This window comes from Pseudorca crassidens, chromosome 7 (assembly GCF_039906515.1).
Source record: "Pseudorca crassidens isolate mPseCra1 chromosome 7, mPseCra1.hap1, whole genome shotgun sequence".
NCBI classification, from domain to species: domain Eukaryota; kingdom Metazoa; phylum Chordata; class Mammalia; order Artiodactyla; family Delphinidae; genus Pseudorca; species Pseudorca crassidens.
This window is the reverse complement of record NC_090302.1, coordinates 47570268-47588556: the sequence shown is the minus strand read 5'-3', so window position 1 is coordinate 47588556 and position 18289 is coordinate 47570268. Positions and strand designations below refer to the sequence as shown.

Below are 18289 nucleotides of genomic sequence, written 5' to 3'. Positions count from 1 at the left end.
CCATTACTCTAGGAGGTGGATGAAAAAAGATCTTACTGTGATTTATGTCAAAGAGTGTTCTTTCTATGTTTTCCTGTAAGAGTTTTATAGTGTTCGGTCTTACATTTAGGTCTCTAATTCATTTTGAGTCTATTTTTGTGTATGGTGTTAGGGAGTGTACTAATTTCAATCTTTTACATATAGTTGTCCAGTTTTCCCAGCACCACTTATTGAAGAGACTGTCTTTTCTCCATTGTATATCCTTGCCTCCTTTGTCATAGATTACTTCACCATAGGTGCATGGGTTTATCTCTGGGCTTTCTATCTTGTTCCATTGATCTATTTCTGTTTTTGTGCCAGTACCATATTGTCTTGATTACTGTAGCTTTCTAGTATAGTCTGAAGTCAGGGACTCTGATTCCCCCAGTTCCGTTTTTTTCCCTCAAGACCGCTTTGGCTATTTGGGGTCTTTTGTGTCTCCATTACAAATTTTAAGGTTTTTTGTTGTAGTTCCATAAAAAACGCCATTGGTAATTTGATAGGGATTGCACTGAATCTGTAGATTGCTTTGGGTAGTATAGTCATTTTCGCAATATTAATTCTTGCAATCCAACAACATGGTATATCTCTCCATCTATTTGTATCATCTTTAATTTCTTTCACCAGTGTCTTATAGTTTTCTGCATACTGGTCTTTTGTCTCCTTAGGAAGACTTATTCCTAGGTATTTTATTCTTTTTGTTGCAGTGGTAAATGGGAGTGTTTCCTTAATTTCGCTTTCAGATTTTTCATCAGTAGTGTATAGGAATGCAAGAGATTTCTGTGCATTAATTTTGTATCCTGCTACTTTACCAAATTCATTGATTAGCTCTAGCAGTTTTCTGGTAGCATCTTTAGAATTCTCTATGTATGGTATCATGTCACCTGCAAACAGTGACAGATTTACTTCTTCTTTTCCAGTTTGGATTCCTTTTATTTCTTTTTCTTCTCTGATTGCTGTGGCTAAAAGTTCCAAAACTATGTTGAATAACAGTGGTGAGAGTGGACAACCTTGTCTTGTTCCTGATCTTAGAGGAAATGGTTTCAGTTTTTCACTGTTGAGAACGATGTTGGCTGTGGGTTTGTCATATATGGCCTGTATTATGTTGAGGTAAGTTCCCTCTATGCCTACCTCCTGGAGGGTTGTTATCATAAATTGGTGTTGAATTTTGTCGAAAGCTTTTTCTGCATCTATTCAGATGATCCTATGGTTTCTCTTCTGCAATTTGCTAATATGGTGTATCACATTGATTGATTTGCGTATATTGAAGAATCCTTGCATCCCTGGGATAAATCCCAGTTGATCATGGTGCATGATCCTTTTAATGTGTTATTGGATTCTCTTTGCTAGTATTTTGTTGAGGATTTTTGCATCTATATTCATCAGTGATATTGGTCTGTCATTTTCTTTTCTTGTAGTATCTTTGTCTGTTTTTGGTATCAGGGTGATGGTGGCCTCGTAGAATGAATTTGGGTGTGTTCCTTCCTCTGCAATTTCTTGAGTTTGAGAAGAATGTGTGTTATCTATTCTCTAAATGTTTGATAGAATTCACCTGTGAAGCCGTCTGGTCCTGGGCTTTGTTTGTTGGAAGATTTTTAATCACAGTTTCAATTTCATTACTTCTGATTGGTATGTTCATATTTTCTGTTTCTTCCTGGTTCAGTCTTGGAAGGTTATACCTTTCTAAGAATTTGTCCATTTCTTCCAGGTTGTCCATTTTATTGGCATAGAGTTGCTTTTAGTAGTCTCTTAGGGTGCTTTGTATTTCTGCGGTGTCTGTTGTAACTTCTCCTTTTTCATTTCTAATTTTATTGATTTGAGTCCTCTCCCTCTTTTTCTTGATGAGTCTGGCAAATGGTTTATCAATTTTGTTTATCTTCTCAAAGAACCAGCTTTTAGTTTTATTGATCTTTGCTATTTTCTTTGTTTCTGTTTCATGTATTTCTGCTCTGATCTTTATGATTTTTTTCCTGTACTAACTTTGGGTTTTGTTTGTTTTTCTTTCTCTAGTTCCTTTAGGTATAAGGTTAGATTGTTTATTTGAGATGTTTGTTGTTTCTTGAGGAAGGATTGTATTGTGATAAACTTCCCTCTTAGAACTGCTTTTGCTGCATCCCATAGGTTTTGGATTGTTGTGTTTTCATTGTCATTTGTCTCTAAGTATTTTTTGATGCCTTCTTTGATTTCTTCAGTGATCTCTTGGTTATTGAGTAAGGTATTGTTTAGCCTCCATGTGTTTGTGCTTTTTACGTTTTTTCCCCTGTAATTGATTTCTAATCTCATAGCATTGTGGTCAGAAAAGATGCTTGATATGATTTCAATTTTCTTAAATTTACAGAGGCTTGATTTGTGACCCAAGATGTGATCTATCCTGGAGAATGTTCCGTGCGCACTTGAGAAGAAAGAGTAATCTGCTGTTTTTGTGTGGAATGTCCTATAAATATCAATTAACTCTATCTTGTCTACTTTGTCATTTAAAGCTTGTGTTTCCTTATTAATTTTCTGTTTGGATGATCTGTCCATTGGTGTGAGGTGTTAAAGTCCCCCACTATTATTGTGTCACTGTCAGTTTCCTCTTTTATAGCAGTTAGCAGTTGCCTTATGTATTGAGGAGCTCCTATGTTGGGTGCATGTATATTTATACTTGTTATGTTTCTTCTTGGATTGATCCCTTGATCATTATGTAGTGTCCTTCCTTGTCTCTTATAACATTCTTTATTTTAAAGTCTATTTTATCTGATATGAGTATTGCTACTCCAGCTTTCTTTTGATTTCCATTTGCATGAATATCTTTTTCCATCCCCTCACTTTCAGTCTGTATGTGTCCCTAGGTCTGAAGTGGGTCTTTTGTAGACAGCATATATATGGGTCTAGTTTTTGTATCCATTCAGCGAGCCTGTGTCTTTTGGTTGGAGCATTTAATCCATTCACATTTAAGGTAATTATTGATATGTATGTTCTTATTACCATTTTCTTAATTGATTTAGGTTTGTTTTTGTAGGTCCTTTTCTTCTCCTGTGTTTCCCACTTAGAGAAGCTCCTTTAGCATTTGTTGTAGAGCTGGTTTGGTGGTGCTGAATTCTTTTAGCTTTTGCTTGTCTGTAAAGCTTTTGATTTCTCCGTTGAGTCTGAATGAGATCCTTGCTGGGTAGAGTAATCTTGGTTTTAGTTTCTTCCCTTTCATCACTTTAAATATGTCATGCCACTCCTTTCTGGCTTGTAGAATTTCTGCTGAGAAATCAGCTATTAACCTTATGGTAGTTCCCTTGTATGTTATTTGTCGTTTTTCTGTTGCTGCTTTCAATAATTTTTCTTTGTCTTTAATTTTTGCCAATTTGATTACTATGTGTCTTGGCGTGTTTCTCCTTGGGTTTATCCTGCCTGGGACTCTCTGTGCTTCCTGGACTTGGGTGGCTATTTCCTCTCCCATGTTAGGGAAGTTTTCGTGTATAATCTCTTCAAATATTTTCTCGGGTCCTTTCTCTCTCTTCTTCTGGGACCGCTATAATGCGAATGTTGTTGCATTTAATGTTGTCCCAAAGCCTGTCTTCATTTATTTTCATTCTTTTTTCTTTATTCTGTTCCACAGCAGTGAATTCCACCATTCTGTCTTCCAGGTCACTTATCCGTTCTTCTGCCTCAGTTATTCTGCTATTGATTCCTTCGTGTGTATTTTTCATTTCAGTTATTGTATTGTTCATCTCCGTTTGTTCTTTAATCCTTCTAGGTGTTTGTTAAACATTTCTTACATCTTCTCGATCTTTGCCTCCATTCTTTTTCCTAGGTCCTGGATCATCTTCACTATCATTATTCTGAATTCCTTTTCCGGAAGGTTGCCTGTCTCCACTTCATTTAGTTGTTTTTCTGGGGTTTTATCTTGTTCCTTCATCTGGTACATAGCCCTCTGCCTTTTCATCTTGTCTATCTTTCTGTGGATGTGGTTTTTGTTCCACCAGCTGCAGGATTGTAGTTCTTCTCACTTCCGATGCACAGTGCCTGCCACACGGCATCGATGTCATGTAGAGGTTCTTCTCAGAGGGCTTGCCCAAGCTGATGCCATGGCCCGAGTAGTCATAGGAGAAGATGTTGCAGTTGATGCGTGAGCCGAGGCCGATGTAGAAGCTGCACATCTGGCCCAGGTCCATGGTGCTGCCATGGAGAAGAGCAGCATGTAGTGGCTGGAGGGTGCACAGTGCATGAACATGCAGCCGAGCCCCAATTGTATTTCTAACACTTTTTTTTGTATATTCTGTGATATTTTCTACATAGACAATTTTTTTTTTTTTTTTGGCAATACGCGGGCCTCTCACTGTTGTGGCTTCTCTGTGTGAATTTTTTAAAAAATGAAGACATAGGAATTCCCTGGTGGTCCAGTGGTTAGGACTTGGCACTTTCACTGCCATGGTCACAGAACTAAGATCCCGCAAGCCATGTGGTGGGGGAAAAAAATAAAAAGATAAAAAATGAAGACAGTTTTATTTCTTGCTTTCCAGTCTGTATGACTTTTATTTCTATTTTGGCTTTATTTTACTGCCTAGGGCCTCCAGTATGTTTTTGAAAAGGAGTGATGAGGACAGATATTCTTACCCTGTTCCTGATCTTATGGGGAACATACCCAGTCTTTTATCCTTAAGTATATTAGCTGTAGATTCTTTTTAGATGCATTTTACTGGGTTGAGGAAGTTTCAGTTCATAGTTTGCTGAGAACTTATTTCATGAATAGATGTTAAATTTTGTCAAATAACTATTTCTGCACCTAGATGATCATATGGTTTTTCTTCGTTAGAACATTGATTTGATGAGTTATGTTTATTGATTTTAATATTGAATCAGACTTTCATGTCCCTAGATAAACCCCACTTGATCATGATGTGTAACCTTTTTACATATTGCTTGATTTGATTTGCTAACATTTTGTTACATTTTCTTGCATGTGTTCATTACCAATACTCGTTTGTAATTTTGTCTTTTTCTTATCTTGATGTTAGGGCCTCATCAAATGAGTTAGGAACTGTTTCTTTCTATTTTATTTTCTGGAAAGATTTGTGTAAATTTAGTATTATCTCTTAAATGTTTGGTAGAATTCGCCAATTCTAAAGCCATTTTGGCCTGGAGTTTTATTTGTTGGGAGAGTTTTTAACCATAACTAAATTTTTCTTTAATGGGTAGAGGAGTTTTTAGATTATCTATTTCATCTTAAGCAAGTTTTTATACTGGTCTTTCCAGAAATTTGTCCATTTCAATGAAGTGGTTGGATTTATAGGCATAGAGTTTTTAGTATATTTTTCTTATTATTCTTTAATATCTGTTGCATCTCTAGTATTGTTCCCTCTTTCTTTCCTGAAATTGATTATTTGTGGTCTCTCTTTTTTTATCTTGATCAGCCTGGCTATATGTTTATGAATTATATTAATCTTTGCAAAGAGCCTGCTTTGGACTTTATTGGTTTTCTCTTTTTCTGTTTTTCAATTTCATCAATTTCTGTTCACATTGATATTGCTTCCTCCCTTTTGTTTACTTTGAGTTTAATTTACTCTTCTTTTTCTTCTTTCTTAAGATGGGTGTTTAGATAGTTCTTTTTGCTTAATATAAGCATTTATTTATATAAATTTCCCAAGAGCATCTTTAGCTCCATTCCATAAATTTTGGTGCTGTGTTTTCATTATCATTCAATCGAAGTATTCTAATGGCCTTTGTGACTTCCTCTTTAACCTGTAGGTTATTTAGAATTGTTTTGCTTAATTTTTGAATATTTGGGCATTTTCCAGATGTTTTTCTGTTACTGATTTCTGGTTAATTTCATTGTGGTAAGAGAACATACTTTATATAAATTTTAGGCTTTTGTTTTTAATTTGTTAAGGTTGGTTTTATAGCTCAGAATATGGTTTATATTAGATTCTGTTCCATGTGTGCTTGAAGGGAATATATTGCTCTTGTTGGGTGGAGTGTTCTGTAAATGTCAGTTTGATTGATAGGCTTCTGTCAGTCAGGTGTTCTATATCTTTACTGATTTTTGTCTGCTTGTTTCTTCACTTACAGAGAGAGAAGTGTTGAAGTCCCCAGTTGTAATTGTGGATTTGTCTATTTCTCTTTTTAGTTCAATGCTTTTGCATCATTTATTTCAACACACTTTTTTGGTGCATAAATATTTAGGATTATTTCATGCTTTTGGAAAATTGATTCCTTCATTGTCATGTAATATCCTTTCTTTAAACCTGACAGTTTTCTTTGCTTTGAAGTCTATTTCAATAATAATGTAGCTTTCTTCTGATTAGTGTTTGCATTTTTTTTGTGTGTGTTTTTTTGCGGTACGCGGGCCTCTCACTGTTGTGGTCTCTTCCATTGCGGAGCACAGGCTCCGGACACGCAGGCTCAGCGGCCATGGCTCACGGGCCTAGTCGCTCCATGGCATGTGGGATCTTCCCAGACCGGGGCATGATCCCGTGTCCCCTGCATCGGCAGGTGGACTGTCAACCACTGCGCCAACAGGGAAGCCCTGCATTTGTTTTTTTTTCCTGCCCTTCTCCTTTTAACTCTCTACAGGCATATCTCAGAGATATTGTGGGTTTGATTCCAGGGCACCTCAGTAAAGCAAGCACTGCAGTAAAGTGAGTCACATGAATTTTTTGGTTTCCAGTGCATGTAGAACTTAGGCTTACACTATATTGTAGTCTATTAAGTATGCAATAGCATTATGTTTTAAAAAATCAATGTACATACCTTATTTAAAAAATATTGCTAGAAAATGCTAGCCATCATTGAGTCTTCAGCAAGTTGTAATCTTTTTGCAATAGTAACATCAAAGATTACTCATCACAGATAACTGTAACAAATATAATAATTTAAAAATTTGAAATATTGCAAGAATATTCAAAATGTGACACAGAGGCACAAAGTGAGCAAATGTTGGAAAAAATGACAACGATAGACTTGCTCAACACAGGGTTGCCACAAGCCTTCAATTTGTTTAAAAAAGAAAGAAAAAGCAATATCTGTAAAGTACAATAAAATGAGGTATGCCTGTTTATGTTTAAAGTAGATTTCTTGTGTCTTTCACTCCATGTCTTTCTTATTTCTAATATATTTCTATTTGGCTTTTTAAAAATATCTTTATTAAGATTCACGTACTATACTGTTCATCCATTTGAAGTGTACAGTTTAGCAGCTTTTAGTATTATATATCACAGAGTTTTGCAAACACATCAAATTTTGAACATTTTCATCATCTCAGAAAGAAACCTCATACCCATTAGGAGTCAATCTCCATTTCTCCCCCAAACATTCCCCCAACCCTTGCTTTCTCTTTCTATAGATTTACCTATTTTGGACATTTCATATAAACAGAATCATATAATATGTAGTCTTCTATGACTGCCTTCTTTCACTTAGCATATTTTTTTCAAGCATGTTGTAACATTTATCAGTGCTTAATTCTTTTTTATTAATAAGTAATACTCCATCGTATGGATATATATTGTTATTTACCCATTCATCAATTGATGGACATTTGGATTATTCCTACTTTTTTGGCTCTTACAAATAATGCTGCTGTGAACATTGATGTACAAGTTTTTGCGTGCATATGTGTTTTCAATTCTCTTGGGTATGTATCTAGAAGTAGAGTTTCTGGGTTAGGTGATACTTCTGTATTTATAAGCTTTTGAGGAACTGCCAAATTGTTTTCAAAAGTGACCGTACCTTTTTACTTCCCACCAGCAATATGAGGATTCCAATTCCTCCACATCCTTACCAACACTTGTTATTGCCCTTCTTTTTGATACTAGTCATTCTAGTCATTATATGGTGGTTCCTTATCGTGGTTTTGATTTGCATTTCCCTGATGAATAAAGATGTTGATGATCTTTTCATGTGCTTATTGGCCATTTGTATATCTTTTTTGGGAAAATGTCTATTCAGATTCTTTGTTTATTTGTAATTGTGTTATTTGTCTTTTTATTATTGAGTTATAGGAGTTTTTAGTATATTCTAGATGCCAGTTCCTTATCAGATATGATTTCCAAGTATTTTCTCCCATTCAGCAGGGTTTTGTTTTCACTTTCTTGATAATGTCCTTTGATGCAGAAAAAATTTTAATTTTTTGAAAATTGAGATATAATTAACATATAACATTATGTTAGTTTCAAGTATACAACATAATGATTTGATATTTTTATACATTGCAAAATGATCACCACAATAAGTCTAGTTAACATGCATCACCATACATAGTCACAAAATTTTTTTTCTTATGATGAGAACTTTTAAGATTTACTTTCTTAGCAACTTTCAAATATGCAATACAGAATTATTAACCATAGTTACCATGATGTACATTACATCCCGATGACTTATTTATTTTATAGCTCAAAGTTTGTACCTTTTGACCCCCTTCACCCATTTTGCCCACCCCCTACCCCTTGCCTTTGACAACCACCAATCTGTTCTCTGTATCCATGAGCTAGGTATTTTATTTATTTATTCATTCATTCATTCATTCAGATTTTACATAGAAGTGAGATTATATGGAATTTGCCTTTTTCTGTCTGACTTATTTCCCTTAGCATAATGCCCTCAGGGTCCATCCATGTTGTCACAAATGGCAAGATTTCCTTCTTTTTTAAAGACTGAATAATATTCCATTGTGTGTGTGTGTGTGTGTGTGTGTGTGTACGTATATATTACATTTTCTTTATCCATCCATCAATGAACACTTGGGTTGTTTCCATTTCTTTTCCATTGCAAATAATGCTGCAGTGAACATGGGGATGAATATATCTTTTCAAGTTAGTGTTTTTGTTTTCTTTGGAATAATACCCAGAAGTAGAATTGCTGGATCAAATGGTAGTTCCGTTTTTAGTTTTTTGATTAACCTCTATAATGTTTCCCATAGTGGCTGCACTGATTTACATTCCCACTAACAGTGCATAAACTTTCCTTTTTTCCCCACATTCTCGCCAACACTTGTTATTTCTTGTCTTTTTGATAATAGCCATTCTGACAGGTGTGGAGTGATATCTCATTTTGGTTTAGATTTGAATTTCCCTGATTATTAGTGATGTTGAGCATCTTTTTATGTACCTGTTGGCCATCTGTATGTATTCTTTGGAAAAATGTCTATTCAGATCCTTTGCTCATTTATTTATTTATTTTGCAGTACGCGGGCCTCTCACTGTTGTGGCCTCTCCCCTTGCGGAGCACAGGCTCCGGACGCACAGGCCCAGCGGCCATGGCTCATGGGCCCAGCCGCCCCGCAGCACGTGGGATCTTCTTGGACCAGGGCATGAACCCATGTCCCCTGCATCGGCAGGTGGATTCTCAACCACTGCGCCACCAGGGAAGCCCTGCCCATTTTTTAATCAGATTTTTTTTTTTTTTTTTTTTGCCTTTGGGGTATATGAGTTCTTTGTATATTTGAGTTATTAACCCCTTAACATATACATGATTTGCAAATATTTTCTCTCATTCTGTAGGTTGCCTTTTCATTTTGTTGGCGTTTTCCTTTGCTGTGAAGAAGCTTTTTAGTATGTTATAGTCCCACTTGTTTATTTTTTTTTTTGACTTTATTTCCAAAATGATTTCCAAAAAATTGCCAAGACTGATGTCAAGAGCTTACTGCCAGTTTTCTTCTGGGAGTTTTATGGTTTTAGGTCTTACATTCAAGTCTGTAACCCACTTTGAGTTAATTTTTTTGTATAGTGTAAGATAGTGGTGTAGTTCCATTCTTTTGCATGTGGCTGTCCAGTTTTTCCAATACCATTTATAGAAGAGACTGTTCTTTCCTTATTGTATATTCTTGGCTCCTTTTTATAAATTAATTGACCATATATGAATGGGTTTATTTCTGGGCTCTCTATTCTGTTCCATCAATCTATGTGTCTATTTTTATGCCAGTACCACTGTTTTGATTACTGTGGCTTTGTAATATAGTTTGAAATCAGGAAGTGTGCTGCTGTTACCTTTTTTCTTCTTTCTCAAGACTGCTTTGCTATTTGGGGTCTTTTGTGGTTCCATACAAATTTAGGATTGTTTGTTTTATTTCTGTGAAAAATGCCACTGAAATTTTGATAAGGACTGAATTGAATCTGTAGATTGCTTTTGTTAGTATGGCCTTTTAAACAATATTATATGGGTACATATGGAATATTCCAACCAAAAGCAACAAAATACGTACACTTCTCAAGTGTCCACGGAGCATTCTCCAGGATATATTTTATGTTAACCCACAAAGCAGTTCTGAGAAGGAAGTTCCTAGCAGTAAATGCTTACGTCAAGAAACAAAAAAAATCTTAAACAACCTAACTTTATTTATTTATTTATTTTTACATCTTTATTGGAGTATAATTGCTTTACAATGGTGTGTTAGTTTCTGCTTTGTAACAAAGTGAATCAGTTATACATATGTTCCCATATCTCTTCCCTCTTGCGTCGTCTCCTTCCCTCCCACCCTCCCTATCCCACCCCTCCAGGCGGCCACAAAGCACCGAGCTGATCTCCCTGTGCTATGTGGCTGCTTCCCACTAGCTATCTACCTTACATTTGGTAGTGTATATATGTCCATGCCTCTCTCTCGCTTTGTCCCAGCTTACCCTTCCCCCTCCCCATATCCTCAAGTCCATTCTCTAGTAGGTCTGTGTCTTTATTCCTGTCTTACCCCTGGGTTCTTCATGACATGTTTTTTTTTTCTTAAATTCCATATATACGTTAAACAACCTAACTTTGTTCCTAAAGGAACTAGAAAAATAGATGAAGTCCAAAGTTAGAAGAAGGAAGGAAATAACAAAGTTCAAATTGGAAATAATCGAAATAGGAACTGAAAAGACAACAGGAAAGATCAATGAATCTCAGAACTGGTTATTTGTAAAGATAAACAAAATTGTCAGACCTTTAGCTAGAATCACCAAGAAAAAAGAGAACTCAAATAAATCAAATCAGAAATGAAAAAGGAGACATTGCAACAGATACCACAGAAATACAAAGGATTTTAAGAGACTTCGATGGACAATTGTATGCCAACACGTTTGACAACCTATAAGAAATGGGTAAATTCCTAGAAACATACACCCTACAAAGACTGAATCATGAAGAAGTAAAAATCTAAAAGTTCACTTACTAGTAAGGAGATTGAATTAGCAATCAAAAATCTCCCAACAAACAAAAGTCCAGGACCAGACAGCTTCACTGGTAAATTCTACCAAACATTCAAAGAAGAACTAATACCAGTCCTTCTCAAACTCTTCCAAAAAAACAAAAAAACAAAAAACGAATACCAATCCTTCTCAGACTCTTCAAGAGGAGGGAATGCTTCCAAACTCATTTTATGAGGCCAGCATTACTCTGCTACCAAACCAGACAGGGATACCACAAGAAAAGAAAATTACAGGCCATTATCCCTGATGAACATAGATGCAAAAGTTCTCAACAAAATATTAGTAAACTGAATTCAACAATACATCAAAAGGACCATTCACCATGATCAAGTGGGGTTTATTCCAGGCATGCAAGAATGGTTCGATTTCCTCAAATCAATCAATATGATACAGCACATTAATAAAATGAAGGATAAAAATCATATGACCATCTCAATAGATGCAAAAAAAGCATTTCACACAATGATATGATAAAAACTCTCAACAAAGTGGGTATAGAGGGAAAGTTTCTCAACATAATAAAGGCCATATATGATAAATCCACAGCTAACGTTATACCCAGTGGTGAAAACTGAAAGCTTTCCCTCTAAGATCAGGATCAATACAAGGATGCCCACTGTTGCCACTTTTATTCAACATAGTGTTGGAAGTCCTAGCCAGAGCAATCAGATAAGGAAAAGAAATAAAAGGAATCCAAATTGAAAAGGAAGGAGTAAAATTGTTAATATTTGCAGATGACATTTTTTAAAAGCTTTAAGAATCTACTATTATTCTGAGCTGTACACTGTTCTCTAGAAATTCTATGTAATTAATCTAAATAACATATGAGAGTAATATCTGAGATTGAGGCTTATCAGCTATACACTTAGCCACACACCCCCTTATTTCATTAAATAAACCTTAGATAATGAGTAAAAAATTAAGATTTTATTTTCTTTTCTACTTTTAGTGTTAAATGTTTACAAAAGACAGTGAAGGATTCTTATCACATAATGTGTAGACCATGTGCCTGTGATCTTGAAGTTTGTGCCAAATGTGGAAAGAGAGAAGATGTTATTCCGTGAGTATTTCTTTTTATGTTTGCGATTTACTCTTTTAATTAATATGTGAATTTTCTTTTAAGGAAATATTCAGTTGCTCTGAGAGTCTTAAGATGCAGAATGTCACACTAATGTAGACGTTGTTCTACCCAACAGGAAGAACATCTTAATTAATTGTTAAATATTTCTATCGTTATAATAAAAGTGAACCATCATTTTTAGAAAGTTAAAATATTTATGAGGTTCACATTTATTACACATTACAAAAGAATTACTCATTATATAACTTCTTTTCTTTAATGGACATCATGTGTTAATTTCTTTGATCATACTTTATTGACAACTGTATTATAATTGGTTGGCTCTTGAGTTAAGTTAATCTTCAAGAATCTTTTCCTCTTTATTTCATTAGGCTCCTATTAATCAAGAAATGTAGTGTAAAAGTCTTTTCAGTCTACAATGAAATCCTGAGAAATAAAGTTTTTTTCTTCCATCTTTAGGTTTAATATAGAACCAGAAAAGACAGAAAATGTTGAAAATAATCAACGTTCCAGCCACAGAAGAAGCTGCAGAAGAAATGAAGAAAGTGATGATTTAGATTTAGATTTTGATATTGATTTAGATGACACAGAAGAAGACAATCAGATGGATTGATATAACTATATTAAAAGATAGTTTGGAAGCATGAAATTCTGAACAACTTTAATTTTGAGGGTTTAAAAAAAAATACTGTGGAATACTAGTAAGGACATTGGAAAAACATATAGAAAATACATGGACAATATGAATTGTGTATGATATTTGAATAGTGATAAAGCTTTCATCCAGAGTTTTCTTATAATACATTTTTAAGTAGCATATGCTAGCATATCTGCCAAAATGAGTATTGGAGTATCGTATTGCAGTTCATGGGAATTATTTAGAAGAATATACTATCTAGTATCAAATTAAGCAAGATTCAGAATTGATGCTTGTATAGAAACTATCTCATGGAAAAATCAGATGACATTATTTTGTTGCTAGCCTCAAAAATTGGTCCTCAGGAGGTACCTTTTGACAGATTGATCTCAGGTTAATGTCCCACATAACAAAATCCCTCTTGCTTACGCTTGCTTGTTGTAAAGCAAAAAGTTTGTTTTTTAATAATAATGTTTAACAAGTATATAGCAGTTTTTCTTTGAAAATATTTTTATGTATCTTATCACATTATTTTTAACTTTTTTCGCTCATGAAATTTACATATAGAAAAAAATGCATAAAATCTATATGTATAGTTTAACACATAAAGAATAATCATACATTTATCACCCACGTGAATAAAATACTCCTAAACAATATAAGTTAGCTTTGTCTGATTTTTGAACATTTTTTCTATCTTTTTGTTTTGAAAAATCTCAAACCTAAAGAAAAGTAGCAGTGTAGTACAATGAACCTTTGTATGCTCTTCACTTAGATTCACAATTGTTAACATTTTGCCACATTTTCTTTATATTTGAATAGATATATGGATATATTTTTTATTTGCTGAACCATTTGAAAATAAGTGGCAGGCATTGGTTTCAAACTTTATATGAACAGACTTATACTGTGCATGTTAATTTGTATCTCTTCTTATTTCATTATTATGAAACTTGTGAAATTGATCCGTGTTGTTGCAAGAGCTCTAATTTGTTAAGATTACATTTTTATTCTACATTTTTTATTCTGTTTTGTTCTATTGTATTTACATACCAAAATTTATTTTTCCTCTCTAATACTGAGGGACATTTGAGTTATTTCAGAATTTTCCTATAACAAACAATACTAAGTGTTTCTTGGTATAAGTGTCTTATTTCTTGGTACATTTTCTGTTAGGTATGTAATAGAAGAAGATTGAAATGTTTCCTGGTGTACTTGTCTTGTTTCTTGCTACAGTTTCTGTTAGGTGTGTCTAGCAGTGGTAGAGGGCATCAGGTATATATGCATCTTCACTATTACTATGCACTATGTAATGCTGTCTTTCCGGAAGGATTGTTATCTCCCTTCCCCATAGCAATGTATTAGAGCTCCTGTGCTCTGCATCCTTTCCAACACTTGGTATCATACTTTTAAATTTCTGTCAGATATGTGTGCAACATATGTCTTTGTCTTATTAATTTGTATTTCTCTAATTACTAATGAGCCTGAGCCCCCTTTAATGTTTATTGACCATTGGTTTTTGGGTAATAGATGATATTAAGGAATCATTTTGCTTAGGTGTAATAATGTTATTTGAGAGATACATATTGAAATATTAAAGGGTGTATAGTCAATTTACTTTAAAATATTTTAAGCATAAAAAAGTAGAGATACAGGGCTTCCCTGGTGGCGCAGTGGTTGAGAGTCCACCTGCCGATGCAGGGGACGTGGGTTCGTGCCCTGGTCCGGGAAGATCCCACATGCCGCGGAGCGGCTAGGCCCGTGAGCCATGGCCCCTGAGCCTGTGCGTCCGGAGCCTGTGCTCCGCAACGGGAGAGGCCACAACAGTGAGAGGCCCGCATACCGCAATAAATAAATAAATAAATATAAATAAATAAATAGAGAGAAATATCATGTTTATGATATAGAAACCTCTAAGTTTACAGTCTACAGAAAGCTTTTCTACCATAAATTCGTGTGGCTTACCTTTTTGTTTGTAAATTTGTTTTCTGAGCTATGTAACTTTTGTGGTTAATGAGCCAGCTTAATTATTATTAGACCTAGCATAAATTCTTCCCCATCTGAGTGAGTTATAATTCCTCAGATTACCTTACTAGGAGAGAAGTTTAATGAAGAGCATCACCTAGTGACATGTACTAATATCTGCATTTCATTCTTTAGTGCTAAGAGAGATTTTGTTTTGTTTTTTCAACAGACTGAAATTTAATTGTTACATTTAGCTCATTTACATATCTTTAGGTCTTATCCTTTCTCATCTAAAAACTATTTTTATTGGAACTCAGCATGGATCTAAGTCCTGGCTCTGCCAGTTACTAGCTGTGTGACTTGGTACAAATTAATATTTCTGTGCCAACTATGAGTGCACTAAATAACTGATATTATTATTGCTACTGTGATTTTGTGTGTATATATATATTAGTAATGAGTTAGTAATTATTAACTGGAAATGAAATAATTAGTAATTATTAGTAATGAAGATGTCAATTTGGTTGTTTGCCTATGTTCTTCAGAAGAACATATATATGTGTTTATATATGGAATGCAGAATGTTAGAAGGTGAAAAGTTCTGTGGGAAAAAAATAAGGCATGGTAGGGTGATTGGGAGTCTAAGGGTATGGATGGGGTGGGAATGAGTGTGCACAAGGGGATGGGAAGTGGTCTTTTTAAATAAGGTGCCTAGAGAGACATGTTGGGGAAGAATGTTCCAGGCAGAGGAAACAGCCACTACAAGGCCTCTAAAGCAAGATTGTGCCAGGTGTGTTCAAGGGACAGCAAGGAAGGGAGTGATTAAGTTGGAGAGTTGAAAGAGATAAGATCAGGAAGGTAATGGAAGGTCAGATGATGTGAAACCTGCTTTTAAGATGTTTTTTGTTTCTCTTTGGTTTTCAGCCATTTGACTGATTTCTAAGGTCTGAATTTCTTATTTATGCTACTTAAGGTTTTCTGAGTTTCTCATATCTGTTGGTCAATGTCCTTGAACAGACTTGGAAAGTTGTTAGCCATTATTTCTTCAAATATGCTTTTTCCTATTCTTTCCTCTCCTAGCACTCCCATTCTATATGCATAGGAGTGTGTCCCACGTCTTTCTCATGCTCTGCTTTCTTTTTTCTATTTGTTTTTGTGTTTGTTTGTTTATATGTTTTCTTTTGGCCTTTCTTTGCATTCATAATTCTGTCTTCTATATAGAAGGAGTAATGTGTTCAGTATGCTTTTATTTTTTAAATTTTATTGAAGTGTAGTTGATTTACACTGTTAATTTATGCTGTACAGCAAAGTGACTCAGTTATACATATATATATTATTTTTCATATTCTTCTCCATTATAGTTTACTACAGGATATTGAGTATAATTCCCTGTGAAAAGGGCGTGTATTTATTTATGTATTTATATTTATTTGTTTATTTTGGCCATGAGGCTCACGGGATCCTAGTTCCCCAACCAGTGATCAAACCTGTGCCCCCTGCTGTGGAAGCACGGAGTCTCAACCACTGGACCACCAGCCAGGCAATTCCTACTAGTATGCTTTTAAACCCGTCTAATACATTCTTAATTTCAGATACTGAATTTTGCAGTTCTAAAATGTTCATTTGATTCTTTTTTTTAAATAGATTTATCTCTGTTGAAATATTCTGTGCTACCTATCTTGTACATTTTTTCTCTATGTTTTTAATGTATTAATTACAGTTATTTTGAAGTTCTTGTTCACTTTTGTTTGCTTTTACTAATTATTTTATCTCTTGATTGTTGGTCACTACCCCTGGCTTTGCATATCTAATAACTTTTATTGTATGCTAGAAATTGTGGATGATACATTATAGAGACTTCCTCTGAAAAATAAATTACTGCAGATCACCTTGATCCTGTCAAAACTTGGGTTTAGGCTTGGGGTGGTCTATTTCAGTTTCATACTTATTCCTGGCTCTTACTCCTTGAGTATTGTTTTTATTCCTAAGCATGTATTTTCTGAGGTCTTAATGCCACTGGTGTTCACCAAGGAATCTCCCCTCTGGGTAAGCCCAGACTGCAACACTGGGTGACCTCTGAAGTCTCTGCCTACCTCTCAGCCTCACAGCAGCTGTTCTCTGCTAGGACTCCTGGAGTTGTGCCCTGCATGTGTGCAGTTTAGGAGACTAAGGAGTGACCAGAGAAGTAGGAGAACCAAGAAAGGGTGCCCTGAAAGGCAACAGGCACACATATTGAGTGCTTACTGTATTCTGACAGTGCTCTAAACTAAGCCCTTTACATGATAAACTCCTTGAATGTATATCATGGCCCTGCATAGTGATAACTATTGTTATCCACATTTACAGATGAGAAACTGAGATTAAATAAATTGACATACATCCACAAAGTGTTTAGGTCCAGGTTTTGAACCTACATGATCATCTGATCCCAAACCCCATTCTGCCTATTAGGGTTAGTATGCTTAAGAAAAATATGTGAGTTGCTGACTGGATAACTCCACTATTTTTCATACTACTATTCCAGGGCTCTGTTGGCAGTCATTTCCACTGCTACACTTTCATATTCCTTTATTTGAGAAAATTTAGAGCTTTTCTCTCTTTTTTCTGAAGAACTGTCCCAGGCATCAATGTAGAGAGCTTAAGTTTTTAGCCACTGCTGATATACCTGAATTCAAGTCACTTTTTTTGTACTCTCCTCCATGATTATTGATTTCCATATATGAATCATAATACCTGTGATCTTCCTAATTAGTGATGTCCTGTTATTGTGAGACCTACTTGCATAATGGAAGGAATATAGGTGTTTGCAAACAATTCTGGATATATCTAGTAGCTGTATTGGGAAGGTAAGTTGTGATTATCTCCTAATATGGTAATAATTATTAGGAGAGTAAAAAGTTGTTATATGTACTTGGTGCTTATATATATTTTTTCATTGTAAAAGATAAACAGCAATATTCTTAGTGTTCTCCATTCTTCAGGTGACTTACCTAAGGCTCGAGGTTAAGTAACTTGCCAAAGTCAAAAAGATAATAAGTAATAAACCTGAGGTTCAAACCAAGTCTATGTGGCTCCAAAGCCTATATTATTTCAACCACATTTGTGCAAAATTACAAATATTCCATGTTCCTAAACGCTTTTCTTCTTAAGTGAAATGTGTAACAACATTAACCTGAACACACCTGTCCTTTCCTTCTAGGTCTTTTCCCTCTCTCGTAACATTAGTCCTGTACTGAATGATTGCCCTGTTTAAAAGCTACATTTTTTAAAAAATAAAAAGATTATAGATATCCTCCATATAACTTGTGGCATAGAATTTTTGTCACTCATTATTTTCAAATTTGTCAGTAATGTTAAATGTTGCAAGATCGTTTTGCACAATTTTTACTGGCAAACTTATGGAGTCAGGGGAGTACGTTGGGATTACTTAGCTCTATGCTA

At 34.9% G+C, this 18289-nt stretch overlaps 1 protein-coding gene across 1 annotated transcript in view; it reads left to right on the top strand.

Annotated features, from left to right (window-relative positions):
- C7H9orf85 (chromosome 7 C9orf85 homolog) overlaps positions 1-16742 on the top strand; it is a 64570-nt gene extending 47828 nt beyond the window's left edge. Inside the window, exons 3-4 of the mRNA XM_067744171.1 lie at positions 12115-12225; positions 12706-16742. Of these exons, the coding sequence (XP_067600272.1) occupies positions 12115-12225; positions 12706-12859 (265 nt within the window). The 3' untranslated portion in view covers positions 12860-16742. The remainder of the gene's footprint in view (positions 1-12114; positions 12226-12705) is intronic.
- The last annotated feature ends 1547 nt before the right edge of the window (positions 16743-18289 follow it).